Source organism: Castor canadensis, chromosome 1 (genome assembly GCF_047511655.1).
Source record: "Castor canadensis chromosome 1, mCasCan1.hap1v2, whole genome shotgun sequence".
In the NCBI taxonomy this organism is placed as follows: domain Eukaryota; kingdom Metazoa; phylum Chordata; class Mammalia; order Rodentia; family Castoridae; genus Castor; species Castor canadensis.
The window spans coordinates 7,411,505-7,434,107 of NC_133386.1; the positions used below are offsets into that span (position 1 = coordinate 7,411,505).

Here is a 22,603-nt window from a genome sequence, read left to right on the forward strand (position 1 = left end):
GCACTCATTACTACATTTCCAGACTCTTTTCCTTACCCCTAAAGGAAACCTCACCACCATTAAATAGTTACGTCCCACTAAAATATTCTGAAGGTTGTAGCATTATTTAAGAAGTCCTTATACTACAACAGTGTTTGAAAAACCAGGATTTGAAATTGTGCAATATGATGTAGGGAATATATGAAGCATAAAAAAGCCTGAAAAGGAATATACAAAAATAGTAGCAATTGCAATTTTCAAACCTTCTTTACACATTAAAAATTTTTGTTTATAGTTTTAAAGGAAAAGCAAAAAGTGTGAAAACAACAACCCCCCAGATACTATCAAGAAGTCTAGAGTGTTAAATTGCGTTCTTGGGAATAATAAGCAACTTATATAAGGTTTACACTTGCAAGGACCATAAAGATTTCTAACAGTGTTAGGTCTGGTTCCTCGTGTTACTCAACCACACAAGGTCTATCACTGCTGTTCTGTTGTTCTGGAAGTTTCCTTATGACCATGTGGTAGGCCTGGTTACCATTTCTTTACTCTTTCAATATAGGGACATTTGGTGCTGGCCTCCTCAAGGAGGCCCAGCTCCCTGTGATTGAGAATAAGGTTTGTAATCGCTATGAGTATCTGAACGGAAAAGTGAAATCGACAGAGCTCTGTGCTGGACATTTGGTTGGTGGCACTGACAGTTGCCAGGTAAGAAAAGACTAAGAATGGTTTGGGACTGGCCTATCTCTGCCCCTTGGACATTTCAGCCCCAAAGTAGGAAAGTCAAGGCCTTATTGACCCAAGACTCCCCATCTCAAGGCTACTGAGAAATCCTCTGGTCTACCCCCCTGAATGCACAGGCAGATAATCTAAGGTGGTTTCTCATGCCTTGAGTTCTAGATGGGCAGTCAGGAGTGGTCAGTATTGTAATGTCCTCAGGCCACACACCTCCATGGACTGTGCTAGAGGATGGCGATGAGGGTTGGAACCTTTCTTGCATCAAAGGAGGTTGAGGGTCCAGGATGGGGACCAACTTCTTCAAACACCCTTTTTTTCTCTTTGGCAGTGTGAGGGTTTGAATTCAGGGCTCCCTGCTTCCTAGGCAGGCACTCTATCACTTGAGCCACGACACCAGCCCTTTTTGCCTTTGTTATTTTTTCAATAAGCTCTTGCATTTTTGCCAGAGCTGGCCTGGACTACAGTCCTTCTATTTCTATCTCCCATGAAGCTGGGATGGCAGACATGCCCAACTTTATCAGTGGAGATAGGGTTTCACAAACTTTTTGCCTGGATTGGCCTAGAACTGTGATCCTCCTGATCTGATCTTGGCATCCCAAGTACCTGGGATTACAGGCTTGGGCCACCCCACCCAGTCCCCAACTATACTGAGGGCCAACCAGACCTGAAAGAAACCCCTGGCAGGAGGGAACAAGGACAGTATTTACACGGGGTTGTTTCCCAGGGAAAAAGAAACTTGTGGTTTTGCAGAATATGGTTTGCTAAGAGTTTGAATACTGCATGTGCTTAAATTATAGGTTCCTAAGTTCCTTTCTGATTACAAAGACTGGGAAATCTCATGCATATTTAATAGAGGATGACATCCCATAATAAAAGAGGGCAGCTTAATCCTCATATGGACTTTTCCCTTCCTTGTCCAGGGTGACAGTGGAGGACCTCTGGTTTGTTTTGAGAAGGACAAATACATTTTACAAGGAGTCACTTCTTGGGGTCTTGGCTGTGCACGCCCCAATAAACCGGGTGTCTACGTTCGTGTTTCAAGGTTTGTTACTTGGATTGAAGAAGTGATGAAAAATTACTAACCCAATGGGAGACAAAGAGAAGCATCAACTTATCTAAAAGCTGGAACTTGGGTAGAGAATTTAGAACGCTCAGAAATAGTGGACAGTAATCAAACTAAGATGCTGTACTTATACCATCTACCACATGCCCTCAACATTTTTTTGTATTATTGTGGAAAAGTTTTTTTCTGTCCATGGACTGCTATAATAGTAAGGCAACATAGCTATATTTGTTGAAAATAAACTCAGTACTTACTTTGATTTGAGTTAATTTTTTGGGGGGGAGGTCTTTGATATCTTCATGTTCTTCAGCCACACTACCCCTTCCAATGACCAGATTGAAGTGATTTATCTCATTTCCATAATGAACAGTTGTACCCAAGACTAAGCAGCCTGCAAGGTCATAGAGAAGGGAGCTGAGAACTCTAGTAAGTCACTTGTCCATTGATTTTTGTCAGCTGAAGATGGCCTGCCACATGTAGGGGGAGTCAGGAGAACAAGTTCTATTCTTGGGAATGAAATCTGTTACTGAAGACTCAACTTTAGCCGAGCCCAGGGGACATGGAGCGGAGAGTTGGTATAATGTGGCATGGACCAGGCAGTGGCAGCATAACACAGCCCATTTAAGGGTCTGGAAGTTATCACAGGTGAAATCCGAGTGCAAGTGTGGTGCCAAGAGCGTGCAAAGAAAAACAACCCCGGGTTGATGGTGGATTACTTATTTTCCAATACTCATTAGCCGCCCTGTTTGGAAATAGCACATAGCACACATTGCTTTGTTATGGTGACACACGTCCAGAAGAAAATGATGAATTTTTAAAATAATTTAAAATGTTTTATTGATGCCAAACAAAAATATCAATTCAAAATATAATCCAAAGGTGAGTTTCAAAGAGCAACAGCCATCTCACAGCAAAGAAACACAAAAAAAAGCAAAATTGCAAACATCTATGAATACAGGGCAAATCAGTCTTCCAAAAGCTGTGTGTGCTCTATTGATGACTAAAACAGTCACGTTCAACTCTGATGTGCTGGAAGGATTAAGAAACTTATTTCACATCAGCACACGCATCTCGTAAACTCCTCACACACTGTACGTATCTCCTCCACATATAAATGTCTTCCTTGTTGGCAAGGTTTCCCTTTGGTACCCATTTTGCCTGCCCATACAAAGCTTTTCATTAAAAAATTCAGCATGAGATATGTACTTGAGTCTGAAGATATAACAAATGCAACATACAAACACATAATACTTAAGTTCCACATTTCACAAGTCTTTACAACAAAAGAGGAAGGTCAAATCCCTCATTAGTATGTCTAAAGTTGCTGCTAATTCTTTTAAGCACGACTATCACTGACCTTCCCTCTAAGCAAAAGCATAAGCTTTTCCCTAAGATAAGTCAAAATTGCCAAGATCGAATGAGAACTTTTCTTTCTTACACTTATCCATGGGCACCATAGGAACTAAACTCACAAATATAACATTTGTTTTTAAACTCCTAAGACCCAGCAAATCGTAATTCATGGGTTTTGTTCAGTAAAGAATGGAATCTGTGTCTTTTGATGTCCATTAAAGAAGAACCAAAAACATCCCAAATAATCTCTATAAATAATAGAGCTGAATTCCAATTGCATCACAGCTCTGTTCTGGCTTATGGAATGAGGCCTAAACCCAGATGCTGCAGAGGAGGTGGACAGGAGAGACACCTGACCTGCTCACACTCTGAAGGGTGTGGTACTCAAGGCAAACAGAAAAGGTGGAACCTCCAAACCTTTATTCTCCATGGACTCTTCAGAGCTCTCAGTCAGGTGCTCATCCCTTGGTTGGGTTGGCTAAACGATTTTTGTACGTCCATCCTAGATCCTTGGTTTTCCCATCAACCTGCCTCTTGGTGGAGCTGTCATGAGACTCAGGTGGAGGCCTCTTGTCTCTCTTTAACCCTGTGGTCAGAGGCACCGCTCCAATGCAAGAGAAAACCTAGAAGGACTGTGCACCTAGAGGCGTTTTGCCATACCAGCCATGTTTTTTGTGTTCCCCAGAACTTCAATAGTGTGATAAATCGTAACTCATCCAATATCATATAAAAATTCTCTGGATAATGTGTCTTTATATGGTTGTAAAGATGTCTGGAATGGCACCATGGAGTAGAGCTGAAGCACCCAGGCACATCCCTGCCAGACTCAGCTTCTCCAAAGGGTTGGCGCCACACAGCCCCTTCCTTCTGGCCTTGCAGAGGTCTCAAACATAAGAGCTGGAAACCTGGATTTTCTTTTTCCTGCCACATTGATGAGAATGTGAACTGACCAAACAAAGGAGAACAGGTAAAGTCCTTTGGAAGATTATGCAATCAGTTAGAGGAAATAGCTAACTTATACAGTGATCTCATTGTCCTGTTTTCTGACACTATTTTGAAAAAAAAAATACTGGTTAACCATCCCCAGAACCTTCGTAAGGATATAGATAAATAGATAGATGATAGATAGATAGATAGATAGATAGATAGATATAGATATAGATATATCCCCAGCCATATCCCATTGGTTGCTTACTGGCAAGATGGACAAATCAGAAGATAGGAAGAGGGCGTGACATGCTTCCCTTGTCTCTATCTATCTATTTAGCCATCCATCATCTATTATTCTATCTATCTTTAATCTATCAATCCATCCTCCATGTAGCTAGATTAGTCTATTTGTAGTAGATATGATAACACATTGCTCGTGTTACTTTGAAATCATTCTTGAGAAGCTTCCCAGGTGGCTCCAAAAGACAGGCCCCAACTCTTTCCATGTCTGAGGAGTAATCCTTATTCTGAATATCTTTCCACTCGATCCCTATTAATACACATTTAAGTTGTTTTACTCTGTCACATCATCAATCTGTCCCTTTCTTTAGATCACTTCTGACTTTCAACACCTTACTTGGAAATGCTTCTCAATCACACTTTAAAAATAGCCCATATTCTTTTATAGCTTTTTTTTTTTTTTAAGCACTAACCTCTTAAATCTACTTTGAACTTTTTTGCTTAGGACATGAGATGAAGATTTAATGTGTTTTCTTTCCTGCGAATATTCAGTTTTCTCAATACCATCATTTCCCCCATGACTTAAAATGCTGCTTTTAGTCTCATATTTAAGGTGTGTTGACTTGTGTACCATACCTGCCAAGTTTTTCTACATCGTCCACTGTCTCTGGCAAGGCGATACCTTTGGTTTCAGGTAAAAGCATCACGAGACCACCACAGACAGAAGCCAGGACACCTATGGAATGGGGAAGGCACACAGGCTGACCCATGGACACACAGGCCCCCTCCTGCCTCCCTGCCCTAGACCTAGACCTCAACAGCAACACCCTCTTCATAATCTGCTGTTTCAGGATCTCAAAAGTTCTCCCTCCTCCTCAAGTCCTGCCCAGTCCCATGAGCTCTGTGCTCTTGGCACACTTTCACTATTTATTCATTTGGCAATTAATTGTGTGTCATGTACGATGAGGACAGATTCTGAGAAGTGAGTGAGAACTCACTTTTAGGTGATTTTATTGCTGTGGGAACATTATAGTGTGTACTTATGCAAATGAAAATGGCTGTGATGTCACTGGGTAATGTAACCTTATGGGGTCACCGCTATAAATGCTGTGATCTTTCTGTGGTGCACGACTGCGCTTACTGAGAGGAGAGCCCACCAAGTGCCAGACACCCCTGGCCTCACCTCATGCCTCACAGAGAACACAGAAGGCAGCAGAGACTCATCCTCCATTTCAGTTTCCCTACGTCATAGCTTCATTCCACTCTTGCCCTTTGTCCCTCCTGTCTTGTCACGCTCTGACACTTATCACCACTTCTGCCCAAGGACAAGGCTCACATACACCTGTCTTTTTGGGACTCCTCACTATATGATCAATCCACTCTCTCCAGCATCTTCAAGCTGTCCATAGAGGCATTCAAACACACTCAAACTCTAATCTTCAAGGAGCCTCTGTTAACCTCATATCACTCTCCTGTTACCATTTCCATTTTCTGTTCTTAGAGCCAAAATTCCTGAAACAGCATCCTCTCCTAGTTTTTCCATGCTAGTAAATGTTTACCACTAGCTTTGGAAAATAAAGCCCTAACTGGTAGGTAGCTTTGTCCATTTCCGTGGTGTAGACATTTCAAGCTACCAACACTGCCTCGATGAATGTGGCACATTGGGAAGAGATGAGGGGTAGCACTCTAGTCTATGGTATTTCACCATAAAGGTAGAGCAGTGCTAAGTAATCTCCAGACACTCATTACAGGAAAAAATGTAGAAACTGAGGTAGCGACTGATGAAATGTATTTATTACTTCTGCTTTTAGTAGCTTTTATATACCATAATTTTCAATGATGGCTCTATGTAACTGGCTCACAAAATTCTTGAAAATGTCACATTTGGCTCTGGTAAGCTGGGACAAGTTGCTCCAGCACCATCTTACATCACACTCATGTCAGACCCCACCTCACCCTACTGTAATATGGGCTCTGCTCCATGTCCTCCCTGGTCCTGCTCTAGCCAGCTCACTAACCACCTCCTCCCCCCAGATCCAGTGGTACTGCTGCCAGGTCCTAATCACTGGTCCGGTCTCATACCCACTTCCCCTCAACCTCCCTGCTTTGCTCATCGGATTTCCCTCCCCTCTTCTCACACTTTCCCCAGCTCCTGTGTTCCACTTTCTGTCACTGCCCCTGCCTCGCTGGGATCTGCATCCACACTGATCCCCAAGTCTGAGCCTCCTCCTGGGCTCAGAACAGCCTCTTGGATTCTTCATTTTTTACCTTGGATGTGTAGAGGCACTCATTCTGTCATGGCCTTCTGCAGATCTGCACCAGGGCCTTTATTCATCTGTGGGACCATGTGGGAGCCAGGGCCTAATTACCTAACACCTCTGCTGCCATGTTTCCTATCCTGCCCACCAACCTGACTCCTAATGTGCTTCCTGAACCTGTCTCTACCTCTCCATTCTCACTGCCATTGCCTCTTAGACCAATGGGACTGATGGTTTCTTACTCACTTACATCTTTTTTCAGTCATCACTGTCACCTCCCAATTCATTTGCATGTCTAAGAGGCAAATCCAGCTGTGCTCTCCCCAGCACACTCTCCCCAGTGGCTCCTCACTGCCACTGGATAAGGAGCAGAGCCTGTGCCCATCTGAGAAAAGCCTTTATGAGCTGTACAGTCTTCCCCTGGTGACAATGCCCTTCCAACCCCACTTTACACACTAGACTCCACCTTATAATGACTGGGGTAAGAGAACACGGTCTTCCTCTTGCTCCTGGCCTTCCCACCACTTGGAAATGAACAGTGCTTCTACCAAGACCTTGTGTCTTTCCTCCCAACCTTCTCCCCTTGGCCTAATGGCGCTAGATGTTCTTGTGATGTGATTTCACTATTAGTCACATTGTATTGGTGCTGGGTTTTAGAAACTTGACTCTTTTCTCAGCCCATTTTGGGAGGGAAGGGCTTGCCTCACCCCCTGGCCAGTTTGGGCAGCAATTATCTGTAGATCGAGTTGCAAGCTCCAATAACTAAGCCAGTAAGTCTCCTAAACCATTCTGTCCTGGATGGATTATGTGTCCTCTTTGTTTCTCCATGCTGGTCACAGAATGAACAGCGATCTTGATTATCAAATCCCATAAAATCATTTGAAATGAACTTGCATGAAGCTCTCTGGGATCAAGTGGTTAGAGTTGACTTTCTTTCCCTAGCATCGTCAAAGGAACTTCGCCTGAATCAGAAGTATGTACTCATGAATTTGATGTTTTCATTCAAATCTCAACTGTTAAACAATAAATGAAAACCTTTTTCTATCAAGAGCAATGAAGTGGAAGTGGAGGAAAGGCAGGGGAAGCAAGGGGCCCACTTGTGTCCTTTGTGCTAAAGAGGGTGGTGGTGGTGGTGGTGGTGGTGGTGGTGGGTACAGATGGGACAGTGGACCAGAACTGGAGAGGTGCTGCACCAAAGTGCTTAAGGTCCCTCCAGCAGTCTATTGCTTCCTGAGTTCTACAAAGATTGGAGAGGAAGGAGGTGGAACTTGAGGGCGAGGGTATAGTAGAAGTGATTTTATGTCCTCTTTTCTTTCAACAAAGTGTTTTTAGCATCAAAACAAATTAAGATCTGATGGATAGTGAACATTTAGACATACAATTATTCTTCAGGCTAATTTTTAAACATAACAATATGACGATCCAATTTGGTCTGAAAATGTGTGTTTCCATTCCCTAATGTTATAAAAACCTTTCATAGTGTTTGATTTTAACTCAGAACCTAAACAGAAAAGGCTAACATGAACACTGTTTAGTATCACCCTTTAATGTAACTTACAATCACTTAGCATTTCAGATTTTTCTGTAATTAGATCGACTCCTCAAAATTGAAACAATGACCATAAAAAGAAGAAATAGGTATCATTAGCGTCAAACCTAGTAATCGTTACAGGTTCTGTCAGTGCACTAATCGGTAACAGCTGAGAGTGGCATAGACAAGGAGTTCTTACCAAAGATGATCAGAGGTAGTTCCAGCCACACGGCAGCCAGTCGAAAGAGCAAAAATGGTGCTATGATTCCCCCAAAATCACACAAGGCTGAGCACAGTGAAACTCCAAAGTTTCTACAAAATGAAAAATAGTTTTAAATGAAAGCAATTTACATAAATTTGAAACAATTAAAATATTCAGACATATTAAGTTACAGAAATGATAGCACTTTGTCTCTATTGCTTTTAACTTCGACAACCACCACCATCTTGGACTCTGAGCAAACCATCTCCATTCTGCACTGTTTTGCAGGAAGGGGGTGGAGAAGTCTGCAGTGTCGGTGGAAAGACTTTGACCCATTATCAGCTCAATCGCCTGTTGTCAACTTGGTACCCGGCAAGGTGTGCCAGCTGGAATATCCCCTACCCAGGGAAGCCAAGTTGTACGAATGCATGCATGCTCTTTTGTGTATTCATTCAACAACCAGTTGCTCACAAATGCAAGACATGTGATGCAGTCAGAAGAGAGATCACAGCTTTTAAACGGGGTGGTGCTGAGGAGCACAAACTTAGCCTGCAGTCTAAGCAAATACACCAAGAGCCCTCTAGTTCCAAGGTTAATGACTCTCCACAAAACTACAGCTATGTCTGAAGACACTGACAGAAAAATACTTCTGCCACAAAATGTACAGATAGCAATGCAAAAAGCAGCTATAACTCAAAGCATATCTTCATTACTGGCCAAATTCAGCCCAGGCAAATGCATCACAACGCATGGAAGCATTTAGCTGCAGAGTCACTTATGAGAAATCATGACATATATGTTGGAATTACCGTAACGTTGTTGGGTACAATTCAGAATTTACCAAATAAACAATTTCAAAGGCCATGGTTATCCCTAGTCTTCCCAGGGTAGCAACTGTGGTCCTCAGCCATGGTAACCCTGCAAGCACAGAACATTTGGAAGGGGAGAATTAGAGGTCTGATTTCACTAACATTTTACAAAACAACAAAATGCATTTGCATAGCATTCCCCAGACTTAAGTCTGCAAATTTTAAGTACACAGGCTAGAAACTTCCAATATTTTAGACAAGCTTCAACAACGACCAGGATGATAGCTAATCTTTAGTGTGTTAGAGTTGGCCTTCTGAGCAATGATAGATTACAGAAATACAATTCAAGGACCATTTATTGAGCAGTCAATACATTGAAATAATGTTCTAAGCAGTGCCTTCTTAGAGAACCCAGGTCCACTGGTCTTTGTCTGGAAGCTAGTCTCCCACTGTGCCCTTGACAACCATTACCACTGTCAGATGCCCACCCATTCTCTTTCTGCACAGACCAGGGAAATGGCTCTCCTGAGCTGACTTTGGTTTTCACACAGTAGTAAGGCTTTGAGGACTGGGATCTTTGGAAGGGGATGTCAATTCTGTGTGCTATCCCTAAGGCATATGTCACTCCTTGTCTTCTTTATCTCCAGTCATGTGACTTCCCCAAAGAAATCGTCAGAAAAGAGCCAGATTCTTACACACCAGTTGGCTCATCTGTTTCAAAATAGTAACTATGGGAAATGCCAAACATTCCTATGAAACATCACTCCCTCACTTCTCCATCCCTCCCTTCCTCCCTTCTTTCCTTCCTTTTTGTTGACAGGGTCTCACTATGCAGCCCAGGCTGGCCTGCAACTTTTGAGCCTCCACTCTCAGCCTCCTGAGTGCCCGGTTTATAAGCACGTACCACCATGCCTGCCTTCTTTCTTTTGTCTTGAGGGCAGAAAGAATTCCTCATTTTATTTCTAAAAAGTCAGGATTCCAAATTTCTTGAGAGTCGTGCAATTTGTCATCCTTCCAGAGGACTTGGTACGAGGACCTGTGATTATCCAAACAAGGCCTATCTGCCCTCCAAAGCAAAGTTAGGGATGCTCAGTGCTCATGGTGCTCAACGATGCTCAGTTAGCACCAGCTCATTCTCAGTCTTCTAGAGAATTCTTATACCTTCCAAAATGCACTTTTTTTAAGTAAAAAAGTAGGTATGAATGAGGATGAAAGAAAACAATCAAGCTTAGCTGTGTTTATGCTTGTTCTCCCTAGAGAATAGTCAACAAATCAAAAAACCTAGAAATCCACTCAATAAAACAATTGTCAGGAGGGCAAGCAGAGGAAAAGATGGTTCAAGAGTCCAGGTTATTGCTGGGAAGCCCTAGCTTCCTGCACTTTAATTGCAAACTGGCTGAGGATGTCCTGGTGTACTTGACGTCTTTCCAGACGAGAACACCTGCAGCTGTCACACTGACGGTTACATCAGGGAAAGAGGAACATCTGAGTTACACTCACGCACTGGACCACCATCTGCTCTGGCACAGAACAGTTTGTAAACATGTGTTTTATTTAGGCTGCACTTTGTCATGAAGGCCAGGGAGGGACTGGGAAATGCATTCCACTTCTGTCCTTGGATGAGCAGGTGCTGCTGGGAGTGCTCACCCAATTCCCTGGGTCCCAGCCTGGTGGGCTGGGTCCCCCTCCTAGGGGGCTTCTGTGGAAATAACTTCGTTGTCCAGGTTAGCTGGTCAGAGGTCTCTTTTCTACCAAACCAAGACTGATTTCTCTATCCGCGAGTCCCTTGCATAAGTTCAATGCCTGTTAGGTTTACAACTGAGGCTAGAACTGTTTGATGTGGAAAAAATGAACAAAAATCAAGGAACCAAATTAACATACACACACGATAGAGAGTGTGGTTAACTCAGGAAAATATGTGGTTAATTCAGTAAAACAGAAAATGCCATGAGGTTGACAGCCATATGGGAGATGTGTCTGTCCTACATAGTGACCTTAGTCTAAAGACTCAACTCTTTCCCAAGCAGGAGATCCAGCTCTACTCTGGAACGAGATTCTGTTGAAATGTGTAACAAGAGAAGTCCCAAAGGTACTGAACTCACTGTTCATTGACTGAAGAGTGGAAAAAAGCCAATTTATTAACAGGTATAAATTATGTGCGAATAACTATGTAGACATATGAAAACCTTTAGCGATAGGCTAAATTCGTTTTAAGGTGACAATAGTTTTAAGGTGACAATAGGCATCTTTTGGTCTTAAAGAACAAAAAAATTAAAAGTGAGCTGAAATTATCACAGTTGTATGTGAACATAGACCATGATGTTCTTCCGGGAATTTGCTCAAGCTACTAAGATTATTGAAAGCAATGGCTCATTTCTTGAAGAAAGGACACAGAACTTAAAATCTAATTTTCAGCCTCCTCTGAATGTGCCATCTGCTCTGAGTTCTGAAATTACACGTAGTGAAAAGGCCTAGGAGAAATGCAGATGGAGATGCATGGATTTACTTTTCTCTTACAGAGAAAAAGTAAAAGACAACTTTTTCATTTCAAAAAGACTTACCTAAACTGTTAATTCTGTATCCATCTTAAACAAATTAAAATTTAAAATGACAGATGGCTACAGATAAGGCAAGCTCTTTATTTTCCAGACTTTAATTAGAGTTCAGAAATGTATGCCCAAAGCAGCAAGTCTTAGACGAGGACACAGCCAGAAAGACAATTTCTTCTTCCAGAATGTTATTCTCAGACTATGAAAAGTTGGGTTCAGTGGAGGGAGAGCCAGCTAAACTGTTTTCTGTGACATTATTTCACAGCTGACTTCTCCAAAAGGCTCAGCAGCATTCTGGCCAGGGGGGTGGTCCTGCCTACTGATGTTTAGCAGGGCTTGGAAGAACAGCTTTCGCATGCTAATTTGACAGTCCTGGTTCTCAAGTCCAAAAGCATCTTTAAATTGCAAGGACTGCTCCCTCAAGGGAAGAACTTCTGTTCATATCTGCAGCTCATGTTAGGGATCAGTCACAACTGATGTGACTATAAAAGCAGTCAAGTCTGCAGAATTTACGAATAAAATGTGTCCAGAATTCATTTGCAGTCTTGCTGAGAAAACTGACTGGACCAAGCAGAAAAGTTACCTCTTTGCCTTATATTCTCCAGTGTGTTCTCAGCAAAATACCTCCATTCCCACCCCACCCATTTGCTTTGACCTTGCTTGTTGTGTTCTGGGATCATGTCGAACTCAGCAGGCACTGAAACCATCCCAATCACTCTAGTAGCGCATTACTGTCGGGTGATTGTTCATGGAGAAGCAATTGGCCCCACAGACAGCACTGACCTTTCTCCCAATTTCCTGGCTCCATATGCAGTGAAGATTTCATCTCTATTCCACATGTGCTGAGAGCACAAGACCCCATCTTAGGGAAATATATTTTCAAGTTAAATCCAAAAGCAAACAAAAATAGAAAGACAACTGAACTCACTAATGGTCTTTCTCCTTTCCCCAAACTTTTATTTAAATTCTACACTTTGAATATGTCTATATTCTTCACCCCTCCACCCACCTTCTAGTTTAGTGGCTGACCATGAATACTAAGTAGACACACACTGATGAGTAGCTATTGTACAGCTACCCCAATTCTTAGACTCTGTTAATTTTATTAGGGAGTTGAATAGGGTCCCCCAAAATTCATGTCTCCTGGGAAACTTGGGACGGGACCATATTTAGAAATGGGGTCTTTGTAGATGACAGAGACACAAAGAGGACAATGTCATGCAAAAGTGGAGGCAGAGCTTGGAGAGGTGTCAAGAAATGAGAAGGCTCGTGCTGATGGAGTGACTCAAATGGTGGAGCACACCTGCCTAGCAAGTGTGAGGCCATGAGTTCAAACCTCAGTACTGCAACATTTGGATTTTGAACTTCTGTTCTCAGAATGTGGTGGGAGAATCTGCTGCTGTTTCAAGACCTCGCTCGTGCTGCTTTGTTACTGCACACACTCAAGGAAAATAAGATAAACCTTTTGTTTGTCATCAGGTATTCCAATGTGGCAGGGGAATTGCACATCCTTCTTTTTCTGTTCTGAAGATTGGTAGTTCTGTAATTTTGCTCAAGTAAGTTCTACCTGATGTCTTGGAACCCCACAAACCTGCATAATTAATAGTGTCCTGTAAATGTCCTCCCAGTGTTTCGACCTCTACAATGTGTCTTCTCTGATTCTCGGGAGTCTCCGGGAAGGACAGCCTCCTGTGCAGACACAGAGGATGGTCCAAGAGCCCAGCTCTCTGTACATCCCCACTCCACAGCCAGAACACAGAAATAACTTACTTGCTTGAATCCACCTGTCCCTGGGGAGTTTTAGAGGCTCCCTCTTTCCTGTCGTGTTGGTGGCAGAGGTCACCTGTGCTGTGTTGATCATGCGTTTAGTCTCCTCTTTCCTCTCTATCCTGAACCCCATCTCTCAGTCCTCAAGCTCTGAAAAACTTTTCCTTTCCAATATCTCTGGAAGGAAATCCCGCTCTCCCATCCCAGCCTTACTGACCCAACCTTATCCTGGCTCTCGGCATCTCTTTCCTCCCAGCAGCAGCCATGACCCAAACTGCTGCATGCAGTTCTGCCTCCTCCTGAGGCTCATAGGACAGGTCAAGCTCCTGACAAGGCCTGCAGGACAGGCATGTTGGGGACTGATGCCCTCAGGCCTCCTCTCCTGCACTCCAGGGATAACAAGAAACCAGTTTCTGAACCCACAGAAGTTTTCATGCTTCTGGGAATGTGACAGGCACTAAGAGACTCCACACTTGGGCCCGCAAGGTAACCACAAGCAGTACAAAAGCCTGATGTCCCCATGGTCAGTTTTCAAGAGTCACCTTTACTTCAGTGCATGTTAGCCAGTCTAGGGGTGCCTGTCTAAAAACTGGTTATACCCCTACCTATCTCATTCCCCTTCAAGGCTGAAGACACAGTGGTAAGAGTAGCCGAGGTCTCTCACTGTCAGCTTTTATAACCTCCTGTTCTAGACCCCTGAAAAGACACCTGGAAGTCTCCAGTCATTGTCCTAAGCCTTAGTCACTTTGGAGTCCAGAAAGAGCAGAGTCTCACAGACTCTCATCTCCTGGTGGGATCACCCCCAAGCAGGAGCAAGCATCTTGTGAGAACCGGATTGTCCCCTCAAGCATTAAGGACTTCTTCTGACTATCTTATAGAACCAGACTGAGATAAGGACCACCCAGACCACACTTTGACCAAGGCTGTTTAGTTTTGTACTCCTCTTACCCTCTGCTCCAATTCTTTCTGTTTTTAAACCTAGAGGTCATGTCAATCCCCAAAAGATGGGCTGAAATGCTTAATTTCTGTCTTCCAAAAGTGGCCATTTTTATTAAAATCCTTTCCTGCCCTTTGATCTTTCTTTTGTTTTCTTCCTTTGAGGCAAATGGCTGGACCTGACATGTTGGAACCTGCGTCAGACCACTGGCCTAATACTGTGGTTACAGAACCTTGGAAAAATTGCTCCTTTCCTTTCTATCTGGTATACTTCATTCTTTGCCCAAACCTAGTTCTCACTTCTGGGAAGCTTTTCTGGATTCCCTTATCTCCAACTCCCTGGATTAATCAATAGCTCCCTTCGTCCCCACCTTCCTCCTCCCTCCCTCCCTTCCTTCCTTCCTTCCTTCCTTCCTTCCTTCCTTCCTTCCTTCCTTCCGTTTATGTGTCTAAATCCTGTATAAATTCTGTTAGCTCATTTATCACCATGGTTTATGGCAGTATTAAAGAGTGTATATTCCTTAACATGTCATGAACCATTCAGAGCCAAGAACCACATCTTCCTCTTGTCTGAGGTGTCCATGTCTAGCATGGTGCCAGTGACATGGGAAAGGCTCAGGAAATACACTAAACAATGTCAGTCATATCACAAAAGGTAGTCAGACAGAGGTGACTAAAAGTAACCCCATCACTGTGAGCTACATTTGACACAGTGTCTATTTCACTAAAAAATGAGCTTCAAAATTGAGAAAAGAGAGAAATCTATAGAACCAATCCCTTATCTTCAGTCTTTACATTGATGAAGCAGCAAATTGAGTGACATCACCAAACCTTGCCTGGTGTCAAGCTCGTGATGCACTGGCACAGTTCCTAAAAACAAGTGACCCCTGCCCCCGTATTTGATCGTTTGACTTCAGTTTTTACAGATTCTTCAGAAGCTGCCAAACAAGTTGAAGATTACCTTCTGGTAAGAACGCGGTGACCAGACATGCCACCCCAGCCACTATATTGCTTGCTGCAAAAGGGAGGCGGCGTCCAAGGCGCTCAATGCTTAATAGGATCAAAAGGGCTCCAGGCAGCTCCACGAGTCCTGAGATGAGGAAGTCTAAGTGCAGGTTGCCTCCCACAATTCCCAGACGCATGACAAGTCCTTGATAGACCACTGCACTTGTGAACCTGCAGCAACATTGGTGGACACCAGAGAAAGGCAAGTAAGAGACAGAACCTTACCCAACTCGAAGGAAGGGCACACTGTAAATTTGACACAAGCTTTGAAATCCATCACAAGTCAGACTTACCAAGCAAACATAAGTATAAGTGTGCACTTCCTCATTTGGGGAGTTCTCACCAGATCTAAAAAGGATGGATTACTAATTTCCTCATCTGTACCAGTGATCTACACAAGAAAAGCAGATTTCAGTAGCAGCAGATAGCAAGAAACACCTGCATAGAATCATTTTCTTATGAACTAGATTCAAAGCAACAGAATAAAATTATCTTCCTGTACTGCCTGGGGCCTTTCATAATTATGTCTTAAAACCTACGGATGAAAGAGCTCATCCTCTGGTGTTTTGAATGTCAAATCCACAAAGATGTGATTACTCATTTGAGACTCTGTTCTTAGGATAATACACAGCATTTAGGCTAAACTGCTCTGTGTGAACAAGGAAAAAAAGATGTGTTTTAAAGTAAACCTCATGCATACTTATTAAATTGGGTTAAAGTGGAATAAAAGTGGGTAAACAAATGAGAATCCAGTCAAATATTTATATAGCAAATCCTCAAGTCTTTGACCAATAAAATAACAAGCCCAGGAACTTGCACCAAAGATATTGTTTTCTTTTGTCATTTATTGAAATCTGACATCTTTTTGATCCAGGAAAATTCAGTTCATCTCAACTTGGCCATCCAAGAAGTTGGCATTTTCTTCACTTCAGTTCAACAGAGACCGTTGTTGGCCTACTGTGTACAAGACACTGCAAAGGAAAGAAAGCCAAAACCAAACCTCTTAGCCCCATCCTGCTTCCAGTCTGGTAAGTTGTCACAGCCCAAATCCAAGCCGTGACCACTGGCCCACAGGTTCACATGCCTCACAGTCTGTACCTTTGATTGGATGGCCTCACACCTCCTCGGTTCCAATTCCACCCCCTCCCCCTGGAACGGGACTGCTGCCTCCTAGTTCTGTGCTTCTACTCCACAGCTCCATCATGGCTCCTATACAACTGCTTTCTCTGATTAAGCTATTTGTCTTTTCCCCCTAGGAACTCTGGAGCTCCAGAGAGGGGTGGGACTGCATCACAGTGTCTTTGCTTAGCGGTCAACAACTGTTTGCTTAATGATGGAATGTGGAAGCAAGAAGTTAAGTGCCCTGGTCTAGGTGTTCCCTCCTAGTGTTGCCCTATTATTAAGCAAGAACCCTGACTACTAAAGACAGGACCTCTTCTGGCTGTTTACTCATTTACTCAATTCCAGGTCTGACTCAGAAGGAGTGGAAATCTAGATACATTTCCCCAAGCCTTTGAGCCAAGCATCTCCCCACCTATAGTCACAGAATTTGACTTAGAACAAATCCACACTGAGAAACCTTGTCAGTCACCTATTCTAAACATTAAATTCAATGGGCCCACAAGTGCTCCAGGGAAAGCCACCCATACAAAAGAAGACTGAAAATGACAGTCTTTATATCACTTTCTTTGCCTAAGTCTTCCCAATAGAATATTTCTTCCATACCAAGTCACATTCCCCCTTTACCTCCTCCGGCACATTTTAAAATTTCTTAAATTTTCTGATAATCAATATGTCAGCTTAAATAGCATGGTTTTTCTTCCTTAGTGATACATAAAATGATTATGCATCCTAAAATCAATCAGTGCCATAAAGTCAACAAGTCATAGTTTCCATGACATTTTTGTGGAAGACTCTTGATGAGTTCCACTGTCCACTCTTTCCTTCTGTCTTATGATAACAGAATCTATGGAATTGTAGTTGAGCACATGGCTGGCTAGCTAGTCTTTTTCCTAGCCTTCCAATTATGGTGGTCCTGTGACTGAGACCTCAATAAGGAGGTGGTTGTGGCTGTCATGTGCACAAGTGTCAGGCCCCATCCTTTGGAAGGACAAACTTGTCCTTCATTTACTGTCTTCCCCTTCCTGAAGGACAGAAAAAGAAGTGAGGTTATGGTGAGGTTCAACCCCATAACCCATCACAGGTGATGGTGGAGAGACAAGACAAATGGAACACCTCAAAGAACCAAGCCACTTTGTCAGAGCAGGGCTACTTACCTCTGGGGGACATGTTACAGAGAAAAAAATACTTTTCTCTTTTCTGTCACTACATATCTTAGGTCTCTTGATTCAACAGGAAGTTGACCTGGATTCTAAGCAATACAATGCTCATTAAATGGTCCTTAGCTAACCTTTTAAATGTAAGACACCAATGAGGGCTTTTTCTTTATGTTCAGCTTTTCTTCTCCAAAAATAAGCCAGAGATCAGATAAGAACTTGGACATTCCAACAATATACTTTTTTTGTTTTTGGTGGGACTAGAGTTGGCAGTCAGGGCCACATGCTTGCTAGGCAGGTGCTCTACCACTTAAGCCACTCTGCCAGCCCCTCTAACAATATACCTTTACTTTTATATGGTTTATTACCAGAATGTTTCCTACAGTGAATTTCTATACATAACCTACAGTAAAACGGCTGACACCTAGGGAATGGTGTAAGTCGTTAGATTCGGACTATGTACGTGGATTATTTCAATCACTTCTCATCAAAGCTCTTTAAAGTTAGCACTCTTATTAATTTGAATTTATAAATAAAAAAAGCTGAGGACATTAAGGATTAAGTAGCAGGAAGATAGCTGAGTTAGGACTTGGAACCAGACAATTAGAGACCCCTGTTCTCACTCCTCACATAGCAAGGCTGAATACAGGAAAAGCTGTGATTCCTCAAAAACTCTGTAGTTGACCATTTCTCTATATTTGTAAAGAAAGACACCATGAACTTGACTAAAAAAACCCTTTAGTTCAAGCACTGTTTTATGAAAAAGTTAAATTTGATTAGAATAATTTAGATACATTAGATTTCAGTCAAATAACTTAAGGATCTTGAAATCTGGGATTAAAACAACCAACGAATGGAAGCATCATGACTTAACTCATGGCACTGCTTCTTGTCTTTCCCTTCAGGCTCTTCCACAAGATCTGCTGGGTGTGTGAGACTCAACTCTTCTCTCTCAGGACTCCCTGATCAGAGCACCAGCTCCACTGTCCACCCAGCACACACAGAGGCAACAGTCTCTTTTTTCAAAAGCATCATCACAACAATTTATTACAGACTCTTTCTCGTATTTTCTCTTCAGCCTATTTATTTTCTGCCTACAGCTATGACTTGTATCCATAGATAAGACTCTGAACAAAGTCACTTTCATTCAGGCCCAATGTCAACATCCTGGAGTTAAAGGGAAATCATACATCATATATTTCATTCAGCTAATTATTCATGTGCAGATCAATCAGCTAGTTATGCTCTGCAGCCATTTCAAAGTGACACGGTCATGGGGCATCTCTCCTCTTCACACTAGCTCTTTGGATGTCCGTGTTTCCTGGCCAGCTCTCCAGTCATCGGACAAGCACAGAGCTAAGACATCAGATGGTGACAAGACAGTAGAGGTCCTAAGGTCCAGCCAAAAAGTCAGCAAACTTTTTGTGCAAAGGGCCTGATGATAAGTGTTTTTTGGATCTGTGGGCTCTAAGTTCTCTGCTGGAACTGCTTAACTTTGCCATTGTGGTATGGAAGCAGTCATAGACAACAGGTTCCAACAAAACTTGATTTACAAGGACAAGTGGAGACTGGGTCAGGCCTGCAGGCTGTGGTTTTCTGAACCCAGAGCCAGAGGGTTAATGCTGGAGGAATTTACACAGATCTCCTGCTGCTCCCATTAGAAAGGAAGCAGTTGATGCTTAGGAAAGGCAAGTAGCTGAGTAGGATGTGCAGACAATAAGCATAGGAACCAGGAGCCTAATACCAAAGTCTGTATTTTAAACATTATTTTGTGTTATGTCTGCACTATGAGTAATGATTATAGGTTTGTATAATTTCATTCATGGTTCTTATGAGATAGTGGAATTATGGTGCTTTTACTTTTCTTTTTGATTATAAGTTATTCTCTTAAAATAAAAGATAAAATCTATATTGCTCTTGTAAATCATCTGTAAATCCATTTAAAGTAATGGATTTAAATTAAATACTAATTCACCTAATTGTTGAGTCAGTATTATACTTCTTTTCTGTTAATAGAGACCCCTCCCCCATCCATAGCGTCATAATCAACTCATGTTCTCAAGTGAGCTGTCCCTGCCTCCTGAGGCCTGAGAGCTAAGAGTAATCTTTTCCTCTGAGTGGTCATGTGACCCAATTTGAGCTCCTGAGAAGTGGGCATGTGACCTAATTTGGACCAATGAAGAAAGGATTTCTGCGAAAGTCCTTCACTCTTCTTAATTCAGAGGTTCCTGAGGAAATACTTCTCTCACTTCAGGTAATGAGTGAGAAAATGGTGGCCCAAAGAGATTGCAGCAACCACCCTACGGCCATGAGGGAACCCCTGTCAGCAGAGTGGAGAGAGGGAAAAGCAGGCCTGATGGAATTGCTGAGACCCTGTTAGGCAGACCCTGGACCCTGCTGTGAAAAGAATTCCAGACACAGGAGCCAGTGAATGTCCTTACTGTGTAAGCACATTTAAGTTGGTTTTCTGTTACTTGTTGCCCAAAGCAGAATTATCTGAAGAATCCAGTCCAGAACAATGCTTTTTGCATTAATAGTTGAATATTTTTGGCAAAGTAATTTTACTTTTAAAATAATTGCTTCAATACAGCAATTCGTTCTGCAAAATTACTTGTTAGGAGTTTTAATTTCAAACTTTTGAGATTTGCAATCAAGCAGTAACATGACCTCTGCTTTTCCAAAGTACAAGTTTAATGCTTACTAAACAATCCTCTTCCAGAAGAATATTCACTGTTGATAGCAAGAGAAAATAATTGAGACTATAAACCCAATCTCCTCAGTCCAGTTAATGAAAGGATTAATAGTACTTCCAAGTAAGTAAGTATTTTGTTACATTTCAGAACAAATCCAGCTGGTCTTCGATTTTACTACCATCTTCTCCAGAGTGACGCAGATATTCTGAAAGATGACCCACTTTCTGGGTGTCCAGAGACCTCGAGAGACTAAAAGCTGTATCTTGGACGGAATTCATCCAGTCAAGTCCAGCCAACTCATGCGCAGTGCCCACTGCCACCGTCGTTCTTTTACATAACGTCTTGTTCTCCAGCTGCTGATTTTCTATTGCCAAAGGGTTAGTAGATTTTGCCTAGGGTGAGTCAGATATGAAAGAACCAAAATGCTACTCCAGGTTTTGCTTTACTATGATATAATCTACATACAACATAATTCAGCAATTTTAAGTGTAGTCCTCAGTGAGTTTTGGCAAATGTATAGACTACCATCATGGTAGGGAACATTTCCATGACTCTCCAAAACTCCCTCATGACCCACCCCAAATTTCCTGAAGTTAGTTCCCTCCACCTCCTCTGGGTCATGCATGGCCAGGCTGATCTGCTTTCTGTAGTGAGTTTTACTTTTTCTAGAATTTCAGACATAGAACCATGCAATACGCTGTCTTCTACGCATGGCATTCTATTTTGTCCTATCTTTTATGCCATCCAAATGGGGCATGCCAGCTCTGATTTGGAGCAAAGGAAGCAGGGAATTGCTCTGGATGATATTTGTCTGTTTGGAGGCCTGTTGCCTAGTAATACCACTCACTGAACAAGGTCTTGCTCAAGGTCCCATTGGGGATGGCTGCTTCCTTATTTATTACCCAGCTGAATTGCTATTTGAGCTATCCATCTCACTGATTGTCTTTTAATTCTGCCAAGACTTTGTTTTCTATCAACAACAATGTACTCCATGTTAAAAGAGTACTTTGTTCATCTCTTTCTCTGATTAGTTCAGCTCTCTTTAAATTCTTCCTGGTGCCTCTCCGAAATATTTCATCAAGTTGACATTTTAATTTAAATTGCCAAGGAAGAGAAAGACACTACAAGTAGCCATCTGTTATGAAGATGGTTTTCAGAGACCACCCCCACCACATACACACATACACATACACAGAGAACTGGTTTCAGGTCAAAACCTGACAACCAGCTGGGCTCAGGCCAGAGACATAGTATTTTGCTCAGAACATTTTTTTTCTAACTGACATGTCATTAAAATTCTGAACCTTGGTTTTTCTCCTGAGTAAGACAAGAATACTGATATTCCATTAAGTATTTTGAAGATTCAATTAGATAGTATATACATGAACACACACACACCCCAGTACAAAAGTAAGTACTCAATAATGGAGGCTATCAACATTAGCATTATTTAAATAACATTTGGGTGTCATCAACTTGCAGCTGATAATTTAGTTAACACTGGTTTGTAGTTGGTGGTATAACACACAAAAAAATGTTGCAAAAAGGTGTCCTGTCATGAACCCCTTTTCAATGACAACTGTCACTGTACCTTTTTTTTTTAAAAAAATATTTCTATATGTGTCTTTCTATGCTGTATTTTCCTAAATACACCAGGTATACTTCACATGGATTTAGCATCACTGATCTCCCAAGCTAAAGGCAGGGTGATTGTCCACAAATGTGCTGTGCACAAGGAAATAATACTTTGAGAATCTTAGTTCCCAAAGGATGCCTCAACCTACCACACCTAGAGGCTCAGTAAGCCCGTCCTGCCCAGAATCTGCATTTTAACAACATCCCCAGAGGACTAACGTGGGAAGCCCTGAGTCAGTGCACAACTTAGTTCTTCCTGGCGCCCTTGAGTTGGGAAGAAGTGTGAGTCCCACTAAGGAGGGAAAGACACCTCTCATGTGCAGGCGGGGTGAGGGGACAATGCCAGCATTCCTAGCCTTGTAAACTCATCTGGTGATTCTCAGTAGGTGACTTTTTCACAAGGTCCCATTTCACAAGGAAAGATGGCCCTGATGAAGAGCTGTGATCTTGCTCTGAGTCCATCATGGTGATTGATCTGGTGCCTGGACCAACACAAGTTCTCTACAGGTTCTGCCTAAAAGCTTCTGATCTCCAAGAAATCTGTGTGAATAAAATATTATGTGAGAACTTGAGGACCATGGATCTGGAGAATATGGAATCCCTTCATGCTAACTTGCTCCTAGGTCTTTCAAATGAGTA

General features: G+C 42.4%; 2 protein-coding genes across 10 annotated transcripts in view; one reads left to right on the top strand and one right to left on the bottom strand.

The window, feature by feature from the left end:
* Plg (plasminogen) overlaps positions 1 to 2,039 on the top strand; it is a 40,899-nt gene extending 38,860 nt beyond the window's left edge. Inside the window, exons 18-19 of the mRNA XM_074070970.1 lie at positions 542 to 687; positions 1,638 to 2,039. Coding sequence (XP_073927071.1) covers positions 542 to 687; positions 1,638 to 1,799 — 308 coding nt within the window. The 3' untranslated portion in view covers positions 1,800 to 2,039. The remainder of the gene's footprint in view (positions 1 to 541; positions 688 to 1,637) is intronic.
* Slc22a3 (solute carrier family 22 member 3) overlaps positions 1 to 22,603 on the bottom strand; it is a 101,062-nt gene that overhangs the window by 3,386 nt on the left and 75,073 nt on the right. For 4 of the 9 annotated variants that reach the window (XM_074071039.1, XM_074071019.1, XM_074071031.1 and 1 more), the window contains 5 exons: positions 15,654 to 15,751; positions 15,317 to 15,531; positions 9,104 to 9,212; positions 8,292 to 8,404; positions 1,981 to 2,171 (listed from right to left, as the gene is read on the bottom strand). In XM_074071039.1, coding sequence (XP_073927140.1) covers positions 1,981 to 2,171; positions 8,292 to 8,404; positions 9,104 to 9,212; positions 15,317 to 15,531; positions 15,654 to 15,751 — 726 coding nt within the window. Of the gene's footprint in view, positions 1 to 1,980; positions 2,172 to 2,587; positions 4,079 to 4,939; positions 5,040 to 8,291; positions 8,405 to 9,103; positions 9,213 to 12,435; positions 12,515 to 15,316; positions 15,532 to 15,653; positions 15,752 to 22,603 lie in introns of those variants that run through there. The other 5 variants (XR_012447227.1, XM_074071012.1, XM_074070994.1 and 2 more) reach the window with 5 other exon arrangements.